The following is a 26,321-nucleotide window of genomic DNA, read 5'->3' on the forward strand; positions in this document are numbered from 1 at the left end:
TTATTGTTCTGCTAGGACTAGAGAGATCCCATTTAGCTAAAAGTTTCATGTATTGATTGTAGCCAAATGAATGTCATGTGAATGAGTTTGGTGATACCATGTTCTTAGAATTCAAAAAAGGTAAACATGCAGTTAAATCAAATATATATTTTAATTAGAAAAGGTAATGTGTTTTTAACGTCATAAACAATTTATTCCTTTATTATGGCAGTAGCTTTTATCATGAATGCAGAATGTTTTGGTTGTTTTCTGAATTCTTTAGTACCAACTTTAACCTTGAATTACATGTAGTCCTTGACTTATGACCATTTGTTTAGCAACCATTTGAAATTATTACAGCGCTGAAAAAAAGTGACTTACAACCCAGTCATGAGACTGTCACAGTCCCTGCAGTCACATGATCATGATTTGGGCACTTGGCAACCAATATGGAATTTCAGTATCCCAAGGTAATGCGATCACCATTTGCAAGTTGGTGAAGAAAGTTAAATTTGCTTAACAACCATGGCAAAAAAGATTGTAAAGTTGATTACGGTCATGTTATGACTTAACTACATCATGGTGGAAGTTCTGGTCCCAATTGTAGTTGTCAAGTCCACCTGTACTTTCTGCTACACCTCCATGGAAACATGCATGGTTTCTAAAATTAAATGTTCCGTTTCCAATTGAAGACATATAGCTGTGTCACTTAATTTTGCTATAGCTTTTCAATGCTTACTAACTACAATTCTACAATCCCATATCTAGGATTTTTTTTTTACTTAGCATTGGGCGGGCAGAGAAAGAAATCAGGATAGTGGCTACTGTTTTAAGAATAAATAGAGGGACCAACTGTAACCAGTTTTGAAATTGTTCAAACGTAAACCTTAACTGAAAGCAAAAATGTATTGATATACTTTTCTTGTTATAACAATTTGAGACATTTTTTCCCAAATCCATACATTGTTGAAGTTACTGTAAGTGCAAAAATGAATATTTAGAAATCCTTGTATTAGATACAAATTACTTTTGCATCTAGCGCTATCCTATATCCAAAAGACATATGCAGCATGGGCATTGAAATGCCATTATTTAATATGGTTGTTTTCAGGTAAGTACCTATAAGAATACAATTTCAGGGTAGTGTGATTCAGCTAAGGATATCTGTGTGTATAAGCAAGCCTGGAAATATAGATATAAATTTTCATTGCCTAAGAATATCTGGCTGCATGTTTTTCTCTAAAATAAGAATATATACTAAAGAATGTAACTCTTATCCACATGAACCTCAAGGAACCAGACATAATGTATTTTGAAAATGCAACTAGAGCAGAACCAGGATGTTTGCTTAAGTAATTTTTTCAACTCTGGCCACAACCAATTCACAATTTTTTTGTGGAGGCACAGGGAGAAAAACATTTTCATATAATAACAATTAATTTTAACTTGAGTTTCAACTACCAGCACTGAGCCAAGTAGCATTTTAACGAACAGTGAAATTAAGAAGTTTGTCTTACTTCCTAGGGAGGGCAACACAAATTTGTTTTAAAACTTGCTTCAAAACCCTATGACAAGTGCAACTGTACTTAACAGCAGTATACACATACATAGTATATACCTGCCAGAGAATACACACTACTGAATGCAAACCTAAAACTAAAAAAGTATTTTTCCTCCAATGTTAGTTATTTATGTTGTAAGTAAAATGATTAATGCAATAAGGAATATATTCTACAGCTAAAAATGAAATAGTGTGAAACATAAATATAAAAATTCCAAAGGCAGCTTATTTGAAAGGTTTTCAGTTGTGCTTATGAATATAACCCATTTTTGAAGCTATTCTCTCACTTTGTAAACACAAGTAATTTCCTAGAAATATATTGGGTGTTCTTTTATAGAAAGATTGTCTGTCACATTTTAAGAGTGAAGCACTGTGCTAGCATACATTTTAGTCATTTCAGAAAAGCAAACATTAAAAGGTTACACAGTGCCAGTATCATCATTAAATTATAATTGAATGCATAATTTTGTTCATATAAGTCCATCTGATAACAGTAATCCATAAACACAATCCATAATAATTAGAATACACATTTGAGCCACTTTTCAGTCTTTCCTGTAATACAGCGAACAAAGCACATAATCTGTGAAGGCACTAAAATTATTGTCTCTAAAGCCAAGAACTCCTGTAAAATGTTCTTAGTGGTCCCTGTGCATTGAAAGTTTAAATAAAATTTAGCATTATAGATATTTATTTGGAGTTATTCTTAACTCAAGGCTATTTGACAGTTGCTTTTCTACTTAGTAGTATGCACACACAACAACAGTAGTAAATACCAATTCTCATGCTCATGTTTGACCAAAGCCCTTACCAAAAACAAATATTCACGAGATTCAACAAATGACTATATTATCAGAAGATATCATTTTTTTTCCTGGAAGATGTATATTTTGCAAATTGCAGCCAATTTACTATGCTGTATTTTTCCTTGGAGATGGTAAACACCATTTTACAACTCATTAAGAAATATTTGCCACATGAACCTGAGCAATAAATGACCTATTGGGAGCATCTTTATCATCTTACTATCAATGTGAGAAATAGATTCCAAAGTATTTATAATTCAGATTGTGATAAAGTGCCTATTTGTAATCAGTCAACTATTGCACTTGTGGGGACCAGCAAACCTTTTAAACTCCTCTGTTCCAAGGCAGTTAGCATTCAAATTATTGTATTGTTATTTAATGTTAAGGTCCCAACTATAAAGTGGCTATTAGTAAAAACATGTTGCAATAATCAATTATAATTCTAGGTACTTTACTTTCTGAGTTTCTTATTCCCAGTCACAACAAAGTAATTATCATCCTGTTTTGACTTTACTGTGGAATCCTTTAACCTAAGCTGTGTCCCTTTGGGTAGAACAGTTGTAGCTTTTCCTTTTAAAACAGGTTCCTTAGTGGTTGAATCAAGTTCTTTATTATTCTTTTGGGAGACTTTGACCTGTGCCTGACTTTTGACATTAGCCTTTACTGTCTTTTTCCTTGCCCCATTTATGGTCGATGTTTGAGGAAGACGCATAATAGATAACGGCATACGATCAGAATGTGTTGTTGCATCAGCTGTTCCCTGTATTTTCATCCTACTATTTTGAACTGGCCTCCTCTTGGCTGAAGCATAATTATTAACAGATGAAAATGGATTTTTACTCTTTACATCTAGCGTAGATGTCTGCTCAGTTGTTTTATCATTCGTAAGAGAGGAATCAGAACTCAGCTGTTTGGGGCTAAGAGCAGTTTTCTGTTTGGTTTGCTTAGTTTCCAATTTTCCTCTGTGTGAGTAAAACTGTGTGGGTAATGTTTGACTACTATTTTTGGAAATTATTTTTGTAGGCATCGTAGATGTTGGAGGGCAAGACGGCTTAGACACATGTAAATTTCTGTTAATGGTCTTTGCCGATTTTGCTGAGGTTTTTGAAAGAGGCTTGCATTTGGCTACATTTTTGAGCCCAGCTGCACTATCAGGAGAATGATGTCCTTCTAAACAGCCTACCCTTGTAGCCGTTTCAGGCAACCTGCAAAGTTTATTGTTTGAACAACCTAGAGCAGAATGTTGTACAGTTGGAGAGTTTTGGGAACATGCAGGCTTGGTAGATGATGCAGTGCATTTCTGAAGAGATGCTGATGGTGTTAAAGCAGCCCTCCCCCGAGCCGATGATGAGCACTTATTTACAGCTTCTCTATATTTTGAAACAGATGTAGGGTTATGAAAAGGGGGTGCTGGCTTTTTAAAAACCGGTTTTGATGCTTTGGGAAATGGCTGAAGGTTATTTACTGATGAATCTTTTAATTTGGGCTGGTTTCGTGTCAACTGGTCTGTAGGTAAGGAATGCTTTGCTGCTTCTGAAGAAGAAAGAACTGTTGGTTGGGATGACTTACATGCTGCCTGTTTCCTATTACCTACATGAGGGTTTTTTGAAACGGAAACCATAGTAGAAGGCTTTGAACTCTGTTTATGGTATGCATCAATGGCAGATATGGGATTCATGGGTGGAGGCTGTGGAGGTTTAGCAGACGAATCGGAAACCATATCACCAGATGCACCTTTTTGAAATGACAAAATCTTTTGTTCCAACGTTGCAAACTGAAGCATTCGGCAAGGATCATATTTGAGAAGAAAACCTTGAAGAGTATCCCAGCCTCCACCAACACGTACCATTACATGTTTGCCATGTAACATCTAATAAAAGATTAAAAAAATAGTTTGATTATAACTGATTGCACTTAAGCAACATAGGTATTGTATGAAATATTACAATGGTTTTAACATTCAGTTTTCCCATTTGCCACCAATCCCTAGAGCAGTGTTTCTCAACCTTGGCCACTTGAAGATGTCTGGACTTCAACTCCCAGAATTCACCAGCCAGCGAATGCTGGCTGGGGAATTCTGGGAGTTGAAGTCCAGACATCTTCAAGTGGCCAAGGTTGAGAAACACTGCCCTAGAGAGCAATAGAAGTATAGTACATACACACACCCTAAAAAACAAGTGCAGACCAAGAGATGCAGAGGAGTACAAGCTGCCCAGTATTATGGCAGCAAAGAGACAGAATGATTGCTGAAGTATTCCTAAGCATCAGTAACAGTGGGACATTTTCAGATATGCATTGAAACTAAGCAGATGATATCATTAAGGTAAGGTAGTGGCAATTAAATTATATTGTCATATCTTGAAAAGGAATAATTTCCCACCCAATTAAGATTGATACTTAAGTGACCGAGCAAAATAACTGAAAACTTGTACTTACTCGAATGAACAGTATTTTGTCTCCCAATCTATAGCGCCCTTCAGACAAATACTCAATTGAAAATCTGTGAGAGCAGCTACAAGGAGGATCTTCAGCAATATGCTTAACCTATATTGTACAAAGATTTTGTTATCTTCATATAATATATATTAAAAACAACACTAAACATGAATTAGTTTTTGAACCTGCCCCCAAAATGAAGTTCTGAGCCAGCAGAAATTTTTGTCTTGATGAGACACAGCTGGTTTCACTATCAAAGCTTGCTCTTTTGTAGCATGCAGCCCAGTTATGAACCGGAGCTGCTAGGAATGACTCAAAATGACTCTTTTATGACCATGAACCTACCTGAAGAGGACCTAGAAGGTAACAATTCTATGTGGGAGTGGTCAGAGAGCTGAGTCTCCATCGTTTTTCTGTCCACTGTCTGCTTTTTAAAAATACCGGGATTTTAATTGCACATTTTGATTTTTTTTAATATCTACTTTTAAATGTTAATCTACTGTTGAATGCTGATTCAATTTAACCCTCTGCTGGATCTTAAAGTGGCTTTTTTATGTTCTTTTTATTGTTTTATTAGCTGCTCTCAAATTCTGTCACTTCCACGTCTCTCTCCTGTGATAAGTCAACAAAATGTTTTCATCTTTCATACTACTTCACAGTTTATAAAGCCATAAACTAGTAATTGGTGGATCAGATGTAGTGCCAAAAAAAATCAACTAATCAACTAATCAACTAATTTGCTTTATTGTAATCTTGACCAACATTATAGCAATAGCACTTAGACTTATATACCACTTCATAGTGCTTTCTAAGCAGTTTACAGAGTCAGCATATTGCCCTAACAATCTGTGTCCTCATTTTACCAATCTCAGAAGGATGGAAGCTGAGTCAACCTTGAGCCACTCAGAATTGGACTCCTGGAGTGAGCAGTGAGTTAGCCTGAAGTACTGCATTCTAACCAGTGAGCCACCACAGCTCATTAATAGTTAGATTTTTGATTGGAATGAGATTTCTAGATGCTTGGGTTAGGTTCACATTTTATACTGAACATGGTTTACCTGACTATGATTTGTAAGATAAAACAAATTTTGCTGGTTTTGTCCAAATGCTAAACTTTAATTACAGTTAATAAACCACAGTGACTTGGCTTGCATAATATGTTATTCCAAACCAAGGAAACTTGGACCATAGCATGATCTAGTCATTCAAAATATCTAGAAAGTTTACATAGTTCACCACTGTGGTTCTTCGGGTTACAGATTCCAGAAAGATTTAGATTATAGCTTCATAGGCAGAAATATGTATGCTACTTACCGCTTCATGTAATTCTCCATCCTGACAGCACGATTTGTAAGAAACTATAGGGGCTACACTATCAGAGGACATCAACAAAGTTTCTTCCAATTCAATTTCCTTCTCTAACTTTACTAATACTGGTGGTTCAACTCCATGACTATAAAAAGAAAAATGTATAAAATACTACATTTAGAATTTTAGCAAAATTCTAAGACAATAACCATAGGGTGAGAGTGGCTATTGCACTGAGTACTTTTGGGAATAAGGGTAGAACATAGGAATAAAACATCCTATTGTCCTATGGGATACTGACTTCTTTGGTAAAACTTAGTGCCCTGCTATGGAACAGTGATAGTAGAAGTTCTTTCAGTGTCTCACCCAATGGCAAAGGAAGGCTTCCTTTTCCACCTGTAGGTGGAAAGTGCAAAATATCCTATGACACCTGGTACTTTGCTAGGGAATATAGGCTTATACCAAAATGGCTATATTTTCATAACACAGCTATTCTTAACTTAAATGACGTTTATCAGTTAATCCAATTTTCAGAATATGATTACAAAACCGTAAACTAATCAAACTAACTAGGTTAGTTTGTAGTACCATGTGAAAACAGCCACTTTCTGTTGTGAAACTTTGGGGAGACTCTCAATGCATTCAAAGCATCTACTACTTGGAGAAAGCAATGAATACATACCTTGATACAATGCGACCAATTTCCAGTAAGCAAAGGTATACTTGTCTTGGGTCTTTATGCAGCACTGTAAAAAAAATAGTGCAAGTAAGGAAAAAAATAATAATTTAGTGAAACCTAACTTGCCTACATTCAATGGCATGGATCAAAATTTGGAACACATGTAACTTATATGTAAACATGTAAGTCTGTACCAGCAAGTTCTTTTCTAATCTACTCCCTGGTGTACTCTTGCTTGGCATCCAGACTTTTATTTAGCTATCATTGATTTGGAAATCTACCAGTACATTTATTTATTTAAAGCATTTATATAACTCCATCTTACTCCATCTTCTAAACAATTCTGGGAGCTCCCAATCAAAGATTGAAACAACATATAAGAGACTATAAAACTATAAAAGCAAACACATTAAAACATTTAAAAAAAACCTAATGCCAAGTCAAACTTCTAATGTGCAATCATCCGATCTTATTCCAGCGCTTGGGGGAAAGGGCGAGGCATTCCAAGTTTTATGGAAGACTAGTAGGATAGAGGCCTGCCAAACCTCAGAGGGCAAAATATTCCATAGGGCAGGGGCTACCATGGAAAAGGCATGTTTCCTAGCTCCCAATACTAACAGCGACCCAATTTTGAGTATGCATGGCATGAGGTTTGTGCTGGAGCCCTATTAGCACTCCCTTTGGGATTTGCTTGGGCAAACCATAAGACTGTACTCGAAGGGTTTTCCTTCCCTCTGTCCCTGGGCAAACTGTCCACAAAGTTAAACTAAGTATGCCTCTCTTAGTTTTGCCCAAGTGACCTGTGTCCATTTCATATCTCTGTAGCAAAATCTCCCAGCAATCAGAAGGAACAGAATCTTAGACATCTGAAAAAAACTTCCCACGGCATTCTGAAACATAAGCCAGCAGGGTTAGTTAAAGGCCTTGGTAACAACCCTCTGTTAAAGAAACCTCTGTTAAAGAAGACATCCAATGAATAAGGGCCATTTTTTACATTTACAATTTTCTACTGGGGTTGGGAGGAATGCTTAGAACAGAAACCATGGGTATTGGCATAGTGGAACCAGTGTAATTGCCAGGGCCACCAGCTTACTGTAAGAAGCTTTGCCAATTGAAGTTTTCCATGGAGGAAGAGGTAGGCTCTCCAAATTCCCTCCTTAACTAGACTTTTGGAAAGGTGGGTGGGGACATAAATTCTTAGTATTAAGTTCTTCAATAAAATAAGTCCTTTCCCAAACTGACACCTTCTGAGGCAGAGCAGAAAAGTGAGTACCAAATGTGTTCTGACTTTTCCATTTATCTGAAACCCTCTAGGAATTCCCAACCCTCACTTTGAGAAATCCTGCTTTATCCTATGTGATCTCTTCTTTCAAAAATTTTCAGCTACAAGGAAAATGCATTCAGGATGTATAATAGAATGGATGTATTTTGTCCATAATTTTCATAGATATTTAGTGTAGACAGTATAGAATTCTAAACATGTAAAACAGAAGGCAGCATAATCTGGGCAATACAAGCAAAGGAATGCTTGAGACCTTCAGTTTGAGCTACACACTTGGCATTATATGTATGGCATTATAACGGCTGGATCAATCACCAGTTTTATCTAAGAAATAAACTGCATAAAATATGGACATGGATGGTCACACTGAGAATCAGGTGTGAGGGTTTTTTTTTCCCCAGAAGAATCAAGTTTTCTTTTCCTTTTACCAAAAGGGCAGGAGCAATGAAGCAAGTTTGGACAGTTCAGTTTTGAAAGCAGAACTATCAATTCTTGTATTTTTTTTTTAAATAAATCTGATTAATCAGAACTTAAACAGACTTGCTCCTTGAATGTTCCACTCTTGATTACTGTGAGACAGTTTGGACAACCTATGTCATACTAATATGGTCTAGCCCCTGCACATCTCACCCAGCTCAATGTTTTGTACAAGTTCCATATGGCAGGTTTACAACTGCAAAGTGAGCTTAGCCTCTTTCTAAAAATTCAATGGCACTTGTAACGATGAATGAATGCAGTGAAACTCTTTTGAGACCCATATGCCCCCTACATGAATATTGCCTAGGCACAAACCCACTCTTTATTTCACCCCCACAAGCTTACAAAAGGGTCCTTGCAGAGCTTTGCCAAGAACATACAAAGCATATGTTCATGCCACAAAACCAGCTACTGTAATCAGTAACCACTTTCAAAGTATTGTGAATTATGTCCTTAAAACTGCAATATAATACAGACTTGGTGAACCTACACCCTTGTTCCTTTATAAAAAAAATAACTGAATGTAGATTAAAATATGCTGTGTAGGAGATATATGAATCCTATCATTCTTGGATGACATTGTCTTATAAACCCTGTCCCACTAATTACATTGAAAAACTGTTTACAAACTGAACATTGCCATACCTTTAACAATTCTGAATAATATTTTTTTAAATTTAAACACACCCACACCATGCAAAGCAAATACACAAAGAATACTCTTCAAGAAGGATATATAATACCAAACAATTTAAGCAGTGATTTTATATGGGCCTAGGACTTACAGCTATGTCTATCTATTTTTAAAAGGGACAATGCTAAAAACCTAATTAGCGATACATCTTCAAGCTATTTTTCTTAATGAGCACTACAAGATTTAAGCCCATCTGGAAAAATTTGGTCTGGCAGCTGCTGGTTACAAGATTCAACCTGAAACAACAAGAGATAGGCAGTCCAATCCTTGACATGCAAACCCAACAACAGATTTAGTTAGCATGTCATAAACTGAGGGTACCAGCGCTAGGCATAGTTAACAGTTTGTATTTTTATAGCTAACAAGTTAGAAAGAAGTAATACAGGTGGAATCAAAAGATTAATTGTCAACAGATTATTAACTATTAACATTAAACTCTCCATTCAATGGCATTAATAAAGCCATTATCACATCAACATCTTCCAAATATATCAGAATAACCTGATACAAATTAATGTTGCAAAAATCAGACAATCCCAACATTTTTTTAAAAACCTCTCAATTCTATTGGAAAAGTGTTGCAATTATTAAACGTCAAACTAAAATTTAAAACTCTTATAGTAACTTCTATTATCAAAAAGCCTCCCCCCCACAAAAAGTTGTTGTAATATTTAAGACCAAAAAATATTTTGCCCTGTTTAGTGTTTGCATTACTACATGCTTTTTAACAGAGTTTATTAAACATACAAAGATATTTTTCCAATACAGAAGGATCTCATTTATATAAACACCTCTTGTCTTTTAAATTTAGAAGTGAATAATAGCCTATATAAGAAGTTAGTTTAATATAATTCAATAAAACAAAGCAAAAAAGCAACAAAAGTTACCTAAGCCTTCGGATTCAAAAAGATAAGTCTCATCCACTCCAATGCACCTACACCAATTCAGAAAGTTTGCTGTGTTATCTCTGGCAAAGAAAGATCCTGAAGGAGCATCTTTTTTACAGGGGACTTTTCGTAAAGGGAAATTCTGGAAAGTAATGTAGAAAATTTAACAGGAAACATTCCAAAACATCCACAAAAGCATTTTCTAGAGTTGAACTAGTAAGGAAAGTGGGGAGGGGGTTCCTCCCCCCCCGAAAAAGATTACATTTCAAAAGAAATTAATCTCAGCTATATATAAATAAGCAATGGGAAAATTTGTTTAAAACAGTATTGCTGAGGACTCAGCTAAAAGGCAAAAAAGGCCACATACCAAACTTTGTGGCCTTCACCGTTAGTTGTCAGAAAAAAGTGGATAGCCCATTTACTTAGCTGAAAACACGGCTTGAAAGACACTTCAAATATATATTACTGGCAAAAGAAGGGCAATAACATGTATCACATGAATATCCAGGACAAACCCTCCAGGATATTTATATCTAAAATACTACTTCAGTATTTTAAAATTAGAACAAATCTGTCAGCAGTTTGAACATATGATTCACATTTTTCTAATGAATTTCATGTCATGTACAATTTTAATCAGCAGACTTTCATCTTCCAAATTATTTTCCTTTTTTGCAGAACCTAATCTGAGACACAACTTTCATGTATTCTGTACCATCTCAAGCCACTGTATGTATTATCCAAATAATATTTTATGCCTGTTTGTAATTTTAAGTGCATCTAATTTGTGTAACATTTCCTCCAACTTTTCACTATAGCCATAGTATATATTCAACCATTCTTTCAGCATCCTTTTATGATAGATCACCTGACGCCCTGACTTTAAAATTCCTAAGTGCCAACATTTGTACCAGCTGTAACACTTCCTATTTTCAGAGCTCCTACATCGCAATTCATGCTTACTAGAAATCTTTCTCAATAAATATCATCCTAAACCATCTGACTGTTATATGTAAATTTCTTGTGCTCTGAAGAACACAAAATGTATTAAGTAACATTAAGTTATCCATGAGCAAAATGTATGTGGTTCATTAAAGTGGGAATATGTACATTTACACAACATATTAATCCAAAGCATATCTAACCACTTATTGTCTTACGAGAACTGAACCAGATCAGTATGTCCCAGAATTCTAAAAACATAGGTGTAGGAGTTCTAATATTCTTGCTTTATTTCCCAGTTAGTTCACATGAGAAGTTGAGATACATGTACTTATTGTAGTATGGAGTGAATACAGTAGCATAAAGCAGAGGTTGAATTCCAAGAATTGCTATCTGAATGCATTATTTGAACATAGGATAACATTAGAATTAAAGTAACTTTCATATTAGGGTGAAATATTCAGCACCATCCTTTTTTTAATTCAAGAACATTATGGCTACCTCCACACATTTGGGAAAATTGAACTGTCTAGTAATATGATTTTTATGTTTCACATTCTTAACTATCTTCATTTATAGAAAAGCAATGTACTATATTCATTTGAAAGGAAGACTAAATTCCTCCCTACTCAATAATTTATATTTAAAACATGGAAATAATCTTATATTTGCTAAGCATAGTAGAGAATATTTTTGCTAATGTTCCTTTAAAACTTACATGCAGGATTGTCTTCCTTTCAGGTAAATACAAGCACATTTAATAGGATAATCTTGCTCACATGACTTCATTAATTGAAAAAAAGTTAATTGGTATTTTTTAAAAAATTGAACTTACTTTTAAATCATTTGAGTTACTTTTAACTATGCTTTGAATGACTCCAATCAAAATGCACAGCAATACCCCGTTATCAAGTTCTTCCAATAAATGCTCTGGTTTAAGTTCAATACCTATAGGAGAGCCATGATTTTCATTAATACAGAACAAATAAAACTCAAACTGATAACTCAGATATACTAAAGCATAGCTTCAACCTAAATCAACTGGAAAATATGTTTGTTTGTTTATTTATTATTAAATTTACATGCTGCCCATCTCGCTACTCAGAGCCTCTGTAACATTCCCTTTTATTGTGGTTTATCTGCAGTGGGATTGAGGCAACGTCCAAACTGATACTGAATGTCACAGATGTCACTCATATTTAGAGCATATGATCCTATTGTATTTTAAATTAATTATTTATATCTCAAGCTGTATGTTGGCCTGTAGTTTTAACTATAATAATTAGGAAAAATATTGAACCTCATACTAGTCAATGTTTCAAAAAGCAGGCATGCCCTTTAAAACTGTTTAGGATAAAGCAGTATTACGTACTCTTTACAAATGACTAGACTTCTATAAAAGGATAAATGGTAAAATTAATAGTTTTAACTTCTAACAGCATGAACTCTAAATCTAGCTCTACCCCTATTTCTTTTTCTATAGTAATTACAAGGTTCTTCAAACAAACCCAATAAGCCAGATAGCCAGATAGTCAGATCTTCTTGCATAGGAATCAAAGTTGCCTCATGTCGGACAGATATCCATTGGTCATATAGTAAAACATCAGCCAGGCCAGGGCCATGTCTTGGAGTCAGTGGACTGCGTGGACTGATAGGTAAATCATCTCCAAACCACACCTAAGGTACATAGCAACAAGACTGATCACAATTTCAGCACTATGCAATAACTGATCATATTTGCAATCCATCATCAATGACTTTAAAAAATGGAAAGTTCATAATAATGTAATATATGTTCCCCAAATGATTCACTATTATTTCGGAATGCTGTAGCTCTATTAAAAGCTGAATTTGGCTTGCACAATCCATCTAGATTACTTGGAAAAATGCCAGTATTCAAAAAAACCAAAATGTTTTGACAAAACAAGCATAAAGTTCCATTAGAGTTGAACATTAAATCTATAGTCAGTTATGTTCTTCAGATACATATCAAAAAGTAGGAAAATATTTAATAGTTGTAATATTTCCGTTTGCCTACCTGAACTGTATGTTGCATGGTAACTAGATATTCCTAGGAATAGGAGGGAAAAAAGAGACTTTCAGCTAAAAGTGTCAAATTGTATTTTATCCACCTTCATTTATCTGTAACACTGAAGAGATAGCCAACAGATCAACAAAAAGTAAACCAATACTAATTATCCAAAATTGGGAGTTTACTTTATTTCCAAAATTGAATATAATTTTTTTCAACTTTCATGCTCAGTATCTCCATGATCCTTATAACATTCCATGTTTTTATATATCAAAAGTAGGTAACATCTTTAAACTATATTGGCAAATATGTATAAAAAAATCAAATGGTAGACAATGCAAGGGATTCATAAGGGATTCTACACTGCGAAAAGTTGTATTGGAATGCAAATCCTAGTGTATAACAGTATTTAAAACAAAAACGTCCATGTAAATTTCATTTTAAACTAATCTTCAGATCACATATAGAAAATAATTTACTGGCATACCAATATTGCTAAAGTGGTAAATTTAAAGCTACATTAAAAAAAAAATCAGTTTCTAGCCAGCTGGGAACACAGATCCTAAACAAATGCCACCATTTATTACTTGAACTTAAGAAACTCACGTCTTCCTGATATTTCTCTCCTTTATACTAAACAAAAAAGGCAGAAAGTAGAACAAGTCTTTACTAACTAATGTATTCAGCTTCCCACAGTGAGCACCAGGGAATAAAGTTCATTTACATAAAAAGCCCTTTGTCTTAATAGGCCAATGTAAGGGGCTTCATTGACATTTTAGAAGGAAAAAAATATGGTGGCAACAGCTACCAAAAATACTGTTCTCATTAAATGATGGAACACTTACACATTTGAACAAGGCCCTTAACAAGCCAACTGCCACAGTAACAAAAAGACGGCCCAATATGCAAGGCAGACTATCAGCTTGAACAAAGGAAAATATTCAAAAAAAAAGAACTATTAGAAGAATGTTCAGCATCTTCATTTTTCAAGAATGCCACACAAAGCCTGACTATTTGGGGAAAAAAACTGCACACTTGAAAGAAAATGTCAGAAGATGTTTATATCAGCTCACTTCATAGTATTACATCTGTCTTTGGAATCAATTAAAATACAAGTATGAAACTCACAAATTGATGGCTAGAATTTTGCTGCTCACGTTACAGATTTAGTAACTGAATTTACATACCAAGTTAAGTTGTGAACTGACTGATTTTTTATGGAATAAGCTACAGTGTTTCCGATTACAATTCACTAGGCCAAAACAGAAATCTCATTACAGCTCATTATAGGTAGTCCTCGACTTACAAATATAATTGAGCCCAAAATTTCAGAGACCATTGTTAAGTGAGTTTTGTCCATTCTACAATCTTTTTTGCCAGTTGTTAAGTGAATCACTGCAGTCGTTAAACTAGTACCATACCATGGTTGTTAACTGAATCTGACCTACCCATTGATTTTGCTTGTCAGAAGGTTGCAAAAGGTGATCACATAACTGTGGGACATTGCAACCATCATAAATATGAGTCAGTTGCCAAGTGTTTAATGTTGCAATGCTCATAAATGTGAAAAATGGCCAAGTCACTTTTTTCAGTGCTATTGTAACTTTGAATGGTCATTAAACAAAAAGTTGTAAATCAAGGACTATCTGTAGAGCACCGAGGTGGCGCAGTGGTTAAATGCAGCACTGCAAGCTACTTCAGCTCTGCAGTTCTGCAGTTCGGCTGTTCAAATCTCACCGGCTCAGGGTTGACTCAGCCTTCCATCCTTCCGAGGTGGGTAAAACGAGGACCCGGATTGTTGTTGGGGGCAATATGCTGATTCTGTAAACTGCTTAGAGAGGGCGGAAAACCCTATGAAGCGGTATATAAGTCTAACTATTATTGCTATTGTACAATGTAATTTGCATTTTCTGGTTGAATGGGACCTTTTCTAAACTATATTTCAGGGCTTATGCTTGAATCTATTAAATTGTGGTGTAATAAGTCATAGTTGAACATTAGTCTTTGATACACAGCTTGTTTCAGTAATCATACTCTTTGTTTTTCAAATCAAGATTTGAGGGATTGGGAACAAATAAGAAGTGTGTATGTGCCTTTTCACCCTGGTTTTTTTTTTATTTCTTCCTTTGGCCTTTAAAGAAGACTTGCAAATCACAGATTTATAGTTCAATAACCACAGGAAATTGTGGTTTAAGAAAACCAGGAAGTTCTATGGGAAAAAAATAATAAGAAAAAAGATATACAAGTATTAAGTTTGTTCCCTTTTCTCCATCTTTCATAAAATGGTTGAATTAGGAATGTGATGTCTGAATACAAAATACACCTCAGTTCACACATCATAGCCATTGTGAATGATGGCTTATGACATTACATGAGAAGCAGGCTTCATGACTTGTTTAACAAATTCTAATTAAAATAAACCATGGGTTAAAATACATAAACCCAGTCATAATATAATCGTGTTCATATACTTGTGTGAAAATGCTACTGAATTCAGTGGGCCACCTACAAAGCAAGCAGAAACAGGAACAAGCTACATGTGATAATTTCAGCTAATACTATCTTGTAGTATTCAACTAAACCTTTCAAATGCTATTTGAATATTACAAGAGATGCATATTAATTTTTGGTAGAATTAAAATACTAGCAAGGATCTTTCAGAACCAGGAAAAAAGATACTTTCTTCAGAGGAGTCCTTGTCTTAACAATTTTTCAACAATAGTTAGAAAAAGGGAGAAGACATTTGGGCAATTAACTCAACAAAATTATTTTTCCAAAGGAAACACTTCTTAATCTTCTGGAAGTTGTGGGAAATCATTTTTTTTAGGAATACATAGCTTTCAATATTTTTATTGTTCTTGTGGGATCCTTCCTGCTATTTTTACACTTTACAGTTTAACCTTCAAATTGTAAACTGAAAGGATATTTTAAATTATTTGGGGTTCACATCTCTGAACCTGTAGGACTGAATGCGAAGTACAGTTTTACAACCAAACAAAACAACTTCACTCATTTGCTGGGGACGCTGCAGCTGTAGTGAGGGATGAGTATGTCACCCTCCGGTGAATTATTACAGAAATCATATGCATAACCACATATACAATTATGTATGTGTTGTTAGTAACACGCCTTATAATTGCATTCCATTTTTAAGGTTATTATATAAATCCACAATTAAAAATAGTTTATTTAAACTTATATCACAGTTTATGTTATAGGATTACTTTACACTAGTATTTTTCAAACTTAATGCATGCTGGCTTGGAAATTCTGGAAATTGAAGTTCACACATCTTAAAACTTGCCAATTTTGAAAAACACTGTCTTAAAATTAGGAGTAGACCATATAACCTTGAATTCAGAACTTGCAAACTCCAAAATCAGCCAGGGTAAGGAAGAACTTGCCACAGGCTGTTATACTATGTCACATCCTTTCATTGTTTGTGAGTTTCAGTATTTTGAGTATTTATGCCATTGGCAAAATGGCATAAAAGTCAGCATAGCTTCTATTTCAAGTTTCCTCCAACTTGGTTCCCTGTTGGACTACAGCTCCCATTTTCCAAAAATACCTGCCGGAATGAGGGCTGAGGTTGCAGAAAGCCGTTTCCTCCGGGCGAAAAAACTGCTGGTCAAGATCGTATGGTGCGTCACTGCAACAGAGATCAAGAGCTGAACTGATTTTCTTCCCCTTTTCTGTGTAAATGGCCAGCACTTTCCCATAGCCCTAACCCAAGGAAGCAAGGAAACAGCATTAGCGCCTTGAGGTTGAAGGCAATACATCCCCTTGTATGGCACAGGGAACGTAGAGGCTCTACTGAGCCATAAACAAGCAACCACGCTTCAGCCTAGTAGGTTGTGATCAGCCCCAAATCTGCTTCAGGGACCCACTTCAGCCAGGAAAAAAAATCACACTTCAATCAAACGACCCTGCTATCTACCGGGGAAACTTGGAGATACTTACGAAAACCCCAGAGTCAGAACCCCCCACGCATCCTCTGCCCGGGGGACACACGTGAGATTGCGGCAGCGGCAGGGAATCCTCTCGAGCTCCAGCGCTCCCTGATTCATTCGGCCGCGTACGCCCGCAACAGTTCGAAAGGCCCAATCAGCTGACGCGAGGCGGGGCCCAGGCCGGCGAGGCGGAGGCTGGGCGAAAGGGGAGGGAGAGCCAGTTGTCGGGATGGTGGGTGCCTTGCGGTGTCCGTAGCGAAAGGCTGGGTGGCGATGCTGGTGCTGGGGGAGGGGGGATTCAAACGGAAGGGATGCAGCGGTCGTGTGTGTGTGTGTGTGTGTGTGTGTGTGTGTGTGAGAGGGGGGGGGAATCCTGCTGCCGTGTGTGTTTCAAGTGACAGTCGCCGCGGATTGTTGTCTGGACCGAGTGTTGGTATCTCCTCAGCTGAGACAAGGCAGGGGACGGGCGGGAATAGGGGCAACCTTGCTAAGGTTCTGCCTCTCTCCACTACACCCTGCTTTGGAGTCAGGCCGCAGTTGTCAAGATTTAACCTTCCTCTGTATGCTTTGGGGGGGGGGGGGGGGATTAGAGGTTGCAACACCCAGCAGCCCTGACTAGAAAAGTCAGTGTGGAGGCAGAGAAATAGATCAGAAGCGCAATCAGAGGTTCCTTATCTCTCGGTATAAAACATGTTGCAACACAATCCTACACATATTTATGGCTGTGTTTGCCACAGAATAAACTGTAAGCCTTGGTTAACAAAATGCACTAGGGAGGTCAGCGTGGACCAGCATCAGCATAGGTAGTCCTCCACTTAACGCTCACAACTGAGCCCAAAATTGTTAAGTGAGGCATTTGTTAAGTGATTTTGCTCCATTTTATGACCTTCCTAAGTGAATCACTGCAGCTGATAAGTTAGTAACCTGGTTGCTAAGCGAATCCATTGACATTACTTGTCAGAAGGTTGCAGAAGGGGGATCACATGGGCGAGACAGCAATGGCCATTAAGTGTCTGTAGATTCTTGTCATGGTTGTCCCAAAGGTGCTTTTCAAGAGGCAACTGGATTTTCTTGTTTTCCTTTGAAGACATTTTGCTTCTCATCCAAGAAGAGCTGAAAAAGCTTCTTGGACGAGAAGCAAAATGTCTTCAAAGGAAAACAAGAAAATCCAGTTGCCTCTTGAAAAAGCACCTTTGGGATAATAGTCATCAGTATGAACCAGTTGCCGAGCATCCAAATTTTGATCACACGATTATGGGGATGCTTCAAAGGTCGTAGCTGTGAAAAATGGCCATAAGTCACTTTTTTCAGTGCCATTGTAACTTTGAACAGTCCCTAAATGAACTGTTGTAAGTTGAGGACTACCTGTATTGTGTGCTGTATCATTTATTGCCTAGGTCATTGTGTTAACTTATTACATGGTGTTGTCTTTTTGGGTTAGTTTGGTTGTGGACTCAAGTGTTCTGGTTTGTTAACTATGGTTCATACCATAGTTTAATGCAGTGTTTTTCAACCACTGTGCCGCGGCACACTAGTGTGCCGTGACATAATGTAAGGTGTGCCGTGGGAAAAACACCCGCCTATAGTCAATATAGGCACAGAGTTAAAATTTTTTAACATTTTCTAATGGTGGTGTGCCTCGTGATTTTTTTCATGAAAAAAGTGTGCCTTTGCACAAAAAAGGTTGAAAAACACTGGTTTAATGTTTAGTTCTATATAGACAGGTGCAGCCTACCTAGAACTTTATCCTATTCTATATGGAGACCACTTTTGGACTATTTTCTTTGGAAAGAGAGAATAAGTGGCTATTTTATATAGGCTTAGTTTTTCATTTAATTTTTATATTGACTGTATGTTCTTTTTGTTTTAATTTAGAGTAAGGGATTATTTTATTATAAATTTATACTGAAAAAAGTCAAAACTGGTTTTTGTATTTTCTTTTCTGTGGTGACTTTTTAACTCCCTCCTTGATCCCCTCCACGTTTCTTTAATCTTATTTTTTGTTTTAGTTAATTTGTATTTTGCTTTTTTTAAAAACTTAATAAAGTTATTTTAAAAAAAAAATCCTTTAGGGCCCAATCCAGACAATTCTTTGCCCTCTGCTCTGGTAAAGCTAACCCACAACAGGATTTAATTTAACATATAGTGGGGAAAAGTCATTGTAGTGTCTCAGTCCTAGTCTCCAGGTTCTATAAATCTGTCCCATTGAGAGTTGGTTGAAAAGCATGGTTAAGCAAGCATCACGGCATATGGACCAGCTTGGCCACTGTTATGAACCAGGAAAAAAAATATTTTTCCTTTAGGAGCGGTCAACACTGATGCTAATCATCTTCCGTACACACATTGTGTTATGTAGGTGTTAAGTTACTTTATCTAGCAGGAGAAAAACAACTTATTTTTACCCAGGCAAATAGTGGAGGAAAAGATTAGTGAGAAAGAGAATCATTTAAAATAATCAGGAAATATTTCAAAATTACCCTACCAGCCAATAGTCAGACTTCTTCTGAATGCATTTGTGCAAAACTGGAACAAAGATTTGAAAGATGGCTGACCCCACCTGTCTAATCATCCTTCCCAGCCTTGATCCACACTAAGGAAAATGATTGGTGCATAGTTTCCCCATGAGATGGTGATATTGGGTAAGAAAGGAGGGAATCCATAAGTGTGTCTTTAATACATCTTGTAAATAAGAACAAGCATTTGCCAATATTGTATATACAGCAGGATAGATAATGTGTTTTATGCTGGTATAGTTTCCGATAGTTTAGGACTGATAGATGGCATTCAACGGCTCTGAGAAATATTTATCAACTTATAAGTAGTGGCTTATAACAAAGAAAGGTGAAAAGAAAAAGAAGAAGTTATAGTATACCACTTTAATTTCAAAAGAAATAACAGGGACTTGGTTCAGGCAAATAGAAATTCACTTTTGTTTCAAGGAACTTAAGAACCATAGCAGATATTCTATGTAAACAGACACAAATGTAAACTTCAATGAAAATGATTTACCATCAATTATTTTAAGTGCTTTAAGAAAATATTTACAATTCAAAAACACTGAATGAATACACTGATGTTATGGATTCAAGTTTGTTGTCCCAGCTAACTTATTTACGATCCAGTAAAAACCAGCCTTGTCACTGCACATCCCATATTTCGCAAAGAAGAGGTGTGAATTTGTGATTGTTAACTCTCCATGACATCAACATATCTGCATGATGGTGGTTAAAAGTCCGTAATTCTGTAAGGCGACCAAGGAGACAAGCAAAATGTTGAGGACTATCCATGTGATGAAGCTTGCAGAATGTTTGCAGAACTTCAAGGAGAGGCTCTTGAAGCCGTTCAACAGAGTCTCTATCCTTTATGTATTGCCGATCTGGTTTTAATTTTCAAAGAAGATGGGGAAAAATAGTAAGCATTATTTCATATATGCAAATTATGAAGACCAAAGTGTTCCAATTGCAAGTGAAATACATTTCTCTGTTCATAGGCTATTTTGTTCCCATATATTTATTGTATGCAATATTGCGTGTCTGTAAAAACTTGCAGTGTTGGTGGGATTAGTTTTACTTATTAGCTTGCTTGATACTACAGATTGTTATAGAGAAGGTTGCACACTCTGATCCTGAGATAATAGAAATAATTAAAAATCCTATTATTGCAGAAATATTTATCTCTGTTATGCAAAGATAGTATAACAACTCGAATACTTTGCCTGCAGTAGAGCTAGCTTCTCTCCCCTTAAAAAGGCACTCAAAACTTTTATTCTCACAGGCCTTTGGCTCACAGTATTGTGTTAAATGTTGCTTCATATTTTGTTCTTAGTAGTAGTATTTTTGTACTTTTGATTCTTGCCCATAATTTTAACAATGGTAGCAATAGATTAAATAAAAAATAAATGTGAGAGCATGCTTTAATTGGTTTTGTTATACTCTTGCTTCAAGGAACATGGTTACAATCTTATCTCTATAAGATTTTAATTTAAAAAACTATCCCGTGCCTACAAAAATTAGAGAATGAATTTTTTTTTTCATTCAAATCCTATTTCTACTTCCTTGGTTTCTGCTTTTGAAGATGGGTCAGGTTGGCCATTTTTAGGAACTGAGAAAAAACAGGTAGTCTTTGATTTATGACCACAATTGAGCCCAACATTTTTGTTTCTAAGTAAGACAGTTGTTAACTTGAATTTTGTCCCATTTCGTGACCTTGTCACAGTTGTTGCCATAGCTGTTAAGTTAGTTACTGCAGTTATTAAGTTAGTAACAGTTGTTAAGTGAATCTGGCTTCCCCATTGACTTTGCTCTCAAAAGGTCACAAAAGGGATACTGCAAGCATCATACTTAGGGATCATACACCTAGGGAAAAAGAAATCCTCTGGTAGAGTGCAGGATTGAAGGGTACAGTGTTAGAACAATAGAAGGAAAAGGTTTGGGTGTGCTCATAGCAGAAGAGTGCAAAATGAGCAAACAGTGTGGCCAGGCAGCTATTTTGAAAAAGAAAATTCTGGGATGCATCACTGGAGGGATCACCAGCAGGAAAAAGGAAGTCCTAATCCCACTATACAGGGCTTAGTCAGACCCCATGTGGAATACTGTGTCCAGTTTTGGAGACCTCACTTAAAAGAAGATATTCATAAGATTGAGTAAATTCAGAGATAGGCAATAAAAATTGTCCAAAGTCTGAGGAACAAAACGTATCAGGAGAGATTGGAAGAACTGAGTATGTACAGCCTCAAGGACAGAAGGGAAAGTGGGGGCATTATTGAAACTTTTAAATATATTAAGGGTGTGAATACAGTTCTAGAAGGCAGTATTTTCAATATTAAGGAGAAATCAAGAACATGGGGGCATAACCTCAAACTGACAGGAGGAGAATTCAAAAGTAATGTGAGAAAGTATTACTTCGCAGAAAAAGTAATGGAAGCTTGCAAACAACTTCCAGTGGAGTAGTGGATCTAACATCAGTAACTGAGTTTAAATATGCTTGCGATAAAATTAAATATATAAGAAAACAACCTCTCCCTCAAAGGGCAGACTTAATGGGCCACTAAGTCTTTTTCTGCCATCAGTTTTATGTTTCTGTATTTCTAAATACACAAATCCCACTAAACTCACAGATTTCTTCTAGCTAGGCCCCTATCATTTTATGCTGCTAGTGATCAGAACTATTGCATCTTAACAGCTATGACAATGGTTCCCAAACTTGGCAACTTTAAGACTTGTGGACTTCAACTCAGAGATCTGGATGGAGAATTCTGGGAGTTGAAGTCCACAAGTCTTAAAGTTGCCAAGTTTGGGAACCACTGAGCTATGATATTAAATTTGTACTCACTTTTACAAATATATCTATGTGTTTGAAATGTTTGATCATAACTGTACTCCAGGGAAAAAATAAATGCTTAGCTACCTCCCTAGTATGAAGGCAAAAGGTTAAGTCTTCTCCTACCTGCACTAGAACTCCAAATACCAACCCTGGAGGATGTAGTCTAACATAACATGTAGTTTGCCTTGTCTTTTGAATGTAAAACAAGTTGCTTGAAACATTTAATGCAGAAATGTCTATGATTAAACAATTGTATGTGAACATTTGTAATCCTACACAGGGTAGAACTTTACAGGCTTCTTTCTAATGCATTCCTTCTAGTAGAATGCTTGAAGGAAATCTCATTCCCAAAAGGATATATTTGGGCCAGTGGTGGGTTTCTATTTTTTTTTACTACCGACTTGCTTGTGTGTGCATGTGCAACACTTCTGCGCGTGTGCTTAAGCGGGTGGGCGGGTACTCCCACCATCATCACTACCGGTTTCCCCGATCCAGGCCGAACCGGGAGCAACCCACCTCTGATTTGGACCACATTTGGTATGAGGAGAGAAGCTGGTGAAATATGGAGTTTAAAAATGAGTCAGATCTGGGCAGGGGTGGATTGGGAAAGGGTTTCAAAAAGGGCCTAGTGCTTCCCTGAGAGAGATCCTTGAGCAGCAGCTAGGAATACTGCTGAGTGCTTCATTCTAAGACGTCTTCATTGCATGAACGGAAAAGGAGAGAGCGTTTGGACTCTATTTCTGTATAAGAAATTAGCATTCTCTTTTTCATGCCTCTTTCCTTTTTTCTTAAAATTTGTTAACATAATTCAGACTTGATTGTCTGGAATATGGTTTTTCAAGCCGAAGCACCCTAGGGTTCTGTGGTCTGAACAAGTTTAAAAGACTCTGTTCTAAAACAATGGAGAAAATTAATTACCTGGTGATAAGATAACGATTGCTGTAAGCAGAGCATATTCTTCTTGTGTCATCTTGAGTTCCCCAATACTTTTATAGAAATGGAACATAGGCGTTATGTATTCATCTGAGATACCTATAAGGCAATGGGGAAAAGTAGACTTATAATAGAATTATGATGCAATCCATGGTAATTAAAATTCAGACAGTTCAACACCAAAATTATGCAAGAGCCTGGAAATCAACAAAGAGAGAAAGTGGACTTCCTGTGGGAGGAGCCTGTCGCCGAAGGAGCTCAACGGAGCCCCTCTCAGAGTTCTGGTCTGTATATCTAATTAAGATCAATAGATATCACCCCTTTCTGGCAGAAAGGGGCAGGCAGAAGCTCAGGTGCTAGGATTTATTCGTGGTTCACAGCCCCCTTTTTGGGGGGGGGGCTGCGAACGGAGAAGAGATCCAGCGTAACTGAGCTCTTATCTCCAGCCAGTCCCTCACAGCTGCCTTTTTGCAGCCCTAGACAGGCGACCCCCCCACTCAGGACAATGATAAATTGTTTAAAGCAACTTAAGCTAACACGAGCGGGTCTCACTCCTGTGATGTTTTTTTTTTTATAACTATCTAAACACCAGCCTTGTTTTTCCTTTGAAACTTCTCTGTGCAATTGGGATACAAAATGGCGTTTTTACTGTGTTGGTGATTGATGACGTAATTAACCGGCTTTATCTCCCCGGAGACTGCTACTCATTAACAAGCAAAATCTACAAATAATTTATTGAGAACTGACCAGCTGAAGACACTGTTTATCTGTTTATTCTCAGCTTTTATCTATAATGCCTCCCAGGTCTAAGCAGGCAAAAAAATCCCCCCCGCATGTGCTTAAAGAACTTGTTAGTAAATAGCTGCCTTTGTCTCCTACGCCACCTACTGGAGATTCCTTGACACAGGAGCTTTTCTTTCAAATAATTAATGACTTTAAACAAGAAATTAAAGAATTTGTGCTGGATTTATGCGATAAAATACAGACTAAAATTGCCCAAATAAAGGCGGATATGTTTGAAGTTACGTCTACTTTGACAGATTATATCGAAGAAATGGAGACTAAACTGGAAACTTTGGAGGGGGCTAATTTTAATTTGATTTCTAATATCCAGGCATTACAACAAGAGATTAGAGATACCCAAACACAACTTACAATGATAAATTATAACAGAAAGGCGTCTGCAATAAGAGTCAGAGGACTGCCCGAAAAGAAAGGAGAGAACTTGAAACAGACGTTTGTAGAAGCTTTCAGCCAAGCGGTGGGAGGTCCAGGACTCAATTTTGATTGGAATATTCGAAAAATCTATCGCCAGAATTCGCGTGTAGCAGAGCAACGACAGCTTCCAAGAGACATAATTATATACTTTTTCACAAGAGAATCCAGAAATGCGATCACTCAAAAGTTTTACAATAACAGGCTCCGAATCGAAGGCCATGATTTGTTTGTCTTTAAAGAAATCCCGCTCCAGATGCTGCAAGCAAGGAGAGGCTATACTTTTTTAACCCAAGAACTTAGAAATCGTCAAATATTGTACAAATGGGAAGCTCCAGTTGGAATCACAGTTACATTTGAAAATCAAAGATTTCGTATTAATTCTGTTTCGGAAGCTCGGGACTTTTATTATAAAACTCTGAAGGCGGGGCTTCTTGACTCACTCGGAAACGCGGAAGGACAAGGTGAAGGAAAGACAAGGAGCAAGTCACTTGGTTACAAGAAGGAGGGAGTTGTTCTCCCCCTACTGGAGAGGCAGAAGAGCGGAAACTGAGGATTCAGTCATATTTTCAAAGCAGCGGGACACGTGGTTATAAGGGAGAGGGTAGCCTTCTCTTTCCGAAAGGGCAGAAGAGTAAAGAATATAGATCCAGCGATGTCTTTAAAACACTTTCTAAGCTTTTGGACTGATTAAAACTTTAGGATTTCTGTTTGGTATGAAATGGTAAAGCTGTGTACTGATGAGGAATGGAAAGAAGCATTGCTTATTCTAGACAGATATTATACGGGACTTTTACAAGACTTATTTGAATCTCAACCCAAACTGCGCATGAAGTGTTTTCTGTGAGGAAAGCGGGGACTAAGACTTATTTGAAGTGCGGTTTGGGATGAATGGAGTTGGGAGGAGTGGGGCAGAAAGGAAGGTGGAGCGGGATATTGATGAAGGGATCCTGGGATTGAATGAACTGGTATGGATTTTGGGCACACATTTTACGGATTTACATGCTTGAAGTATAACATAAAAAGCTCAGGATTTTAAAGTGAAGAGCGAGATCCTAATCTTATGCAATTTGGGCTTGGGAGGAATGGAGACGTGAAACGAAGGGTAGGAAGATGAGTAGCGAAAGTATGATTAGACTGCTCTGTATTTGAAGATAAATTGATTTTTGTATAAACTAATATTTGAATATAAGGTTAAGAAAGGCTATCTGGAGAGTCTACAGGAAGATGGGGGTAAATATCAAAGAAGTAAGGGACGAGGACAAAATATAAATGGAATGATTCACACTGTTTAAATTTTAAGAATGACGGGAGGCTGAGCATAATGCAAAAGATTTTTAAAATTTTTTTTTCTTTATTTACTTTTTCGTTCTTGTTTTTTTTTTCTTTTTTGGAGTGTTCTTTTTATTTTATTTTCATTATTATTGTTAATAAGATATTTTGAAGGTGAATGGTACTGAACTGTGCCGGGTGTGGGACCTGGGAAGTCGGAGGGGGTTAGGGAGGGGGGTTCATTGGGGGTGGGTGGGCGGGTGGAGATATAGTTTCAATATATAGAATAAGAAGAATACACTTGTATACTGTTGATCCTTATATTTTCTTTTTATTTTTCTCTTTTTTTTCTTTTTGCTTTTTTCCTTTCTTTTTTCTTTTTAGCGTAACAGAATAGATTAAGGAATAGAGAAATGCACCATAGTGAGAAGTAGAGGAAAGGAAGAGGGAGAAGTAAGGAGGGAGGAAGAGGGGAATGTAAGGAGGATGAGAGGGGAAGGAGGGTGAGGAAGGCGAGAAAGGAAGATAGGAGGGGAAAGGGAAGTA

The 26,321-nt window shown here is 36.7% G+C and overlaps 2 protein-coding genes across 5 annotated transcripts in view; both read right to left on the reverse strand.

Moving 5' to 3' along the window:
* Positions 1 to 216: 216 nt before the first annotated feature.
* Positions 217 to 17,254, reverse strand: GAS2L3 (growth arrest specific 2 like 3). Of its 2 annotated transcripts, none has more exons than XM_032220702.1 (10): positions 17,044 to 17,254; positions 16,652 to 16,732; positions 13,090 to 13,122; positions 12,560 to 12,728; positions 11,887 to 11,999; positions 10,110 to 10,251; positions 6,773 to 6,836; positions 6,097 to 6,235; positions 4,783 to 4,890; positions 217 to 4,216 (listed from the first exon to the last, which is right to left on the reverse strand). In XM_032220702.1, the coding sequence occupies exons 3-10, from the start codon at positions 13,105 to 13,107 to the stop codon at positions 2,798 to 2,800; spliced, it is 2,172 nt and encodes a 723-aa protein (XP_032076593.1). In that variant the 5' UTR covers positions 13,108 to 13,122; positions 16,652 to 16,732; positions 17,044 to 17,254; the 3' UTR covers positions 217 to 2,797. The 2 variants fall into 2 exon arrangements, with proteins under 2 accessions (XP_032076593.1, XP_032076594.1); XM_032220703.1 differs by having other exon boundaries at positions 16,652 to 16,806.
* A 2,640-nt stretch (positions 17,255 to 19,894) lies between these two features.
* The window catches only part of NR1H4 (nuclear receptor subfamily 1 group H member 4), a 35,619-nt gene continuing 29,192 nt past the window's right edge, over positions 19,895 to 26,321 (reverse strand). For all 3 annotated transcript variants that reach the window (XM_032220764.1, XM_032220763.1, XM_032220765.1), the window contains 2 exons: positions 23,274 to 23,387; positions 19,895 to 20,409 (listed from right to left, as the gene is read on the reverse strand). In XM_032220764.1, coding sequence (XP_032076655.1) covers positions 20,171 to 20,409; positions 23,274 to 23,387 — 353 coding nt within the window. In that variant the 3' untranslated portion in view covers positions 19,895 to 20,170. The remainder of the gene's footprint in view (positions 20,410 to 23,273; positions 23,388 to 26,321) is intronic.

Source organism: Thamnophis elegans, chromosome 7 (genome assembly GCF_009769535.1).
Source record: "Thamnophis elegans isolate rThaEle1 chromosome 7, rThaEle1.pri, whole genome shotgun sequence".
Taxonomy (NCBI): domain Eukaryota; kingdom Metazoa; phylum Chordata; class Lepidosauria; order Squamata; family Colubridae; genus Thamnophis; species Thamnophis elegans.

Excerpts from the sequence above, each read along its gene's own strand:
- GAS2L3 (XM_032220702.1), bottom strand. Across the intron at positions 12,000-12,559 it reads CTGGCTATCTGGCTTATTGG|GTATTGAACTTAAACCAGAG; the intron begins GTTTGTTTGAAG and ends GCTCTCCTATAG. Across the intron at positions 6,837-10,109 it reads TTTTGAATCCGAAGGCTTAG|TGCTGCATAAAGACCCAAGA; the intron begins GTAACTTTTGTT and ends TTTTTTTTACAG.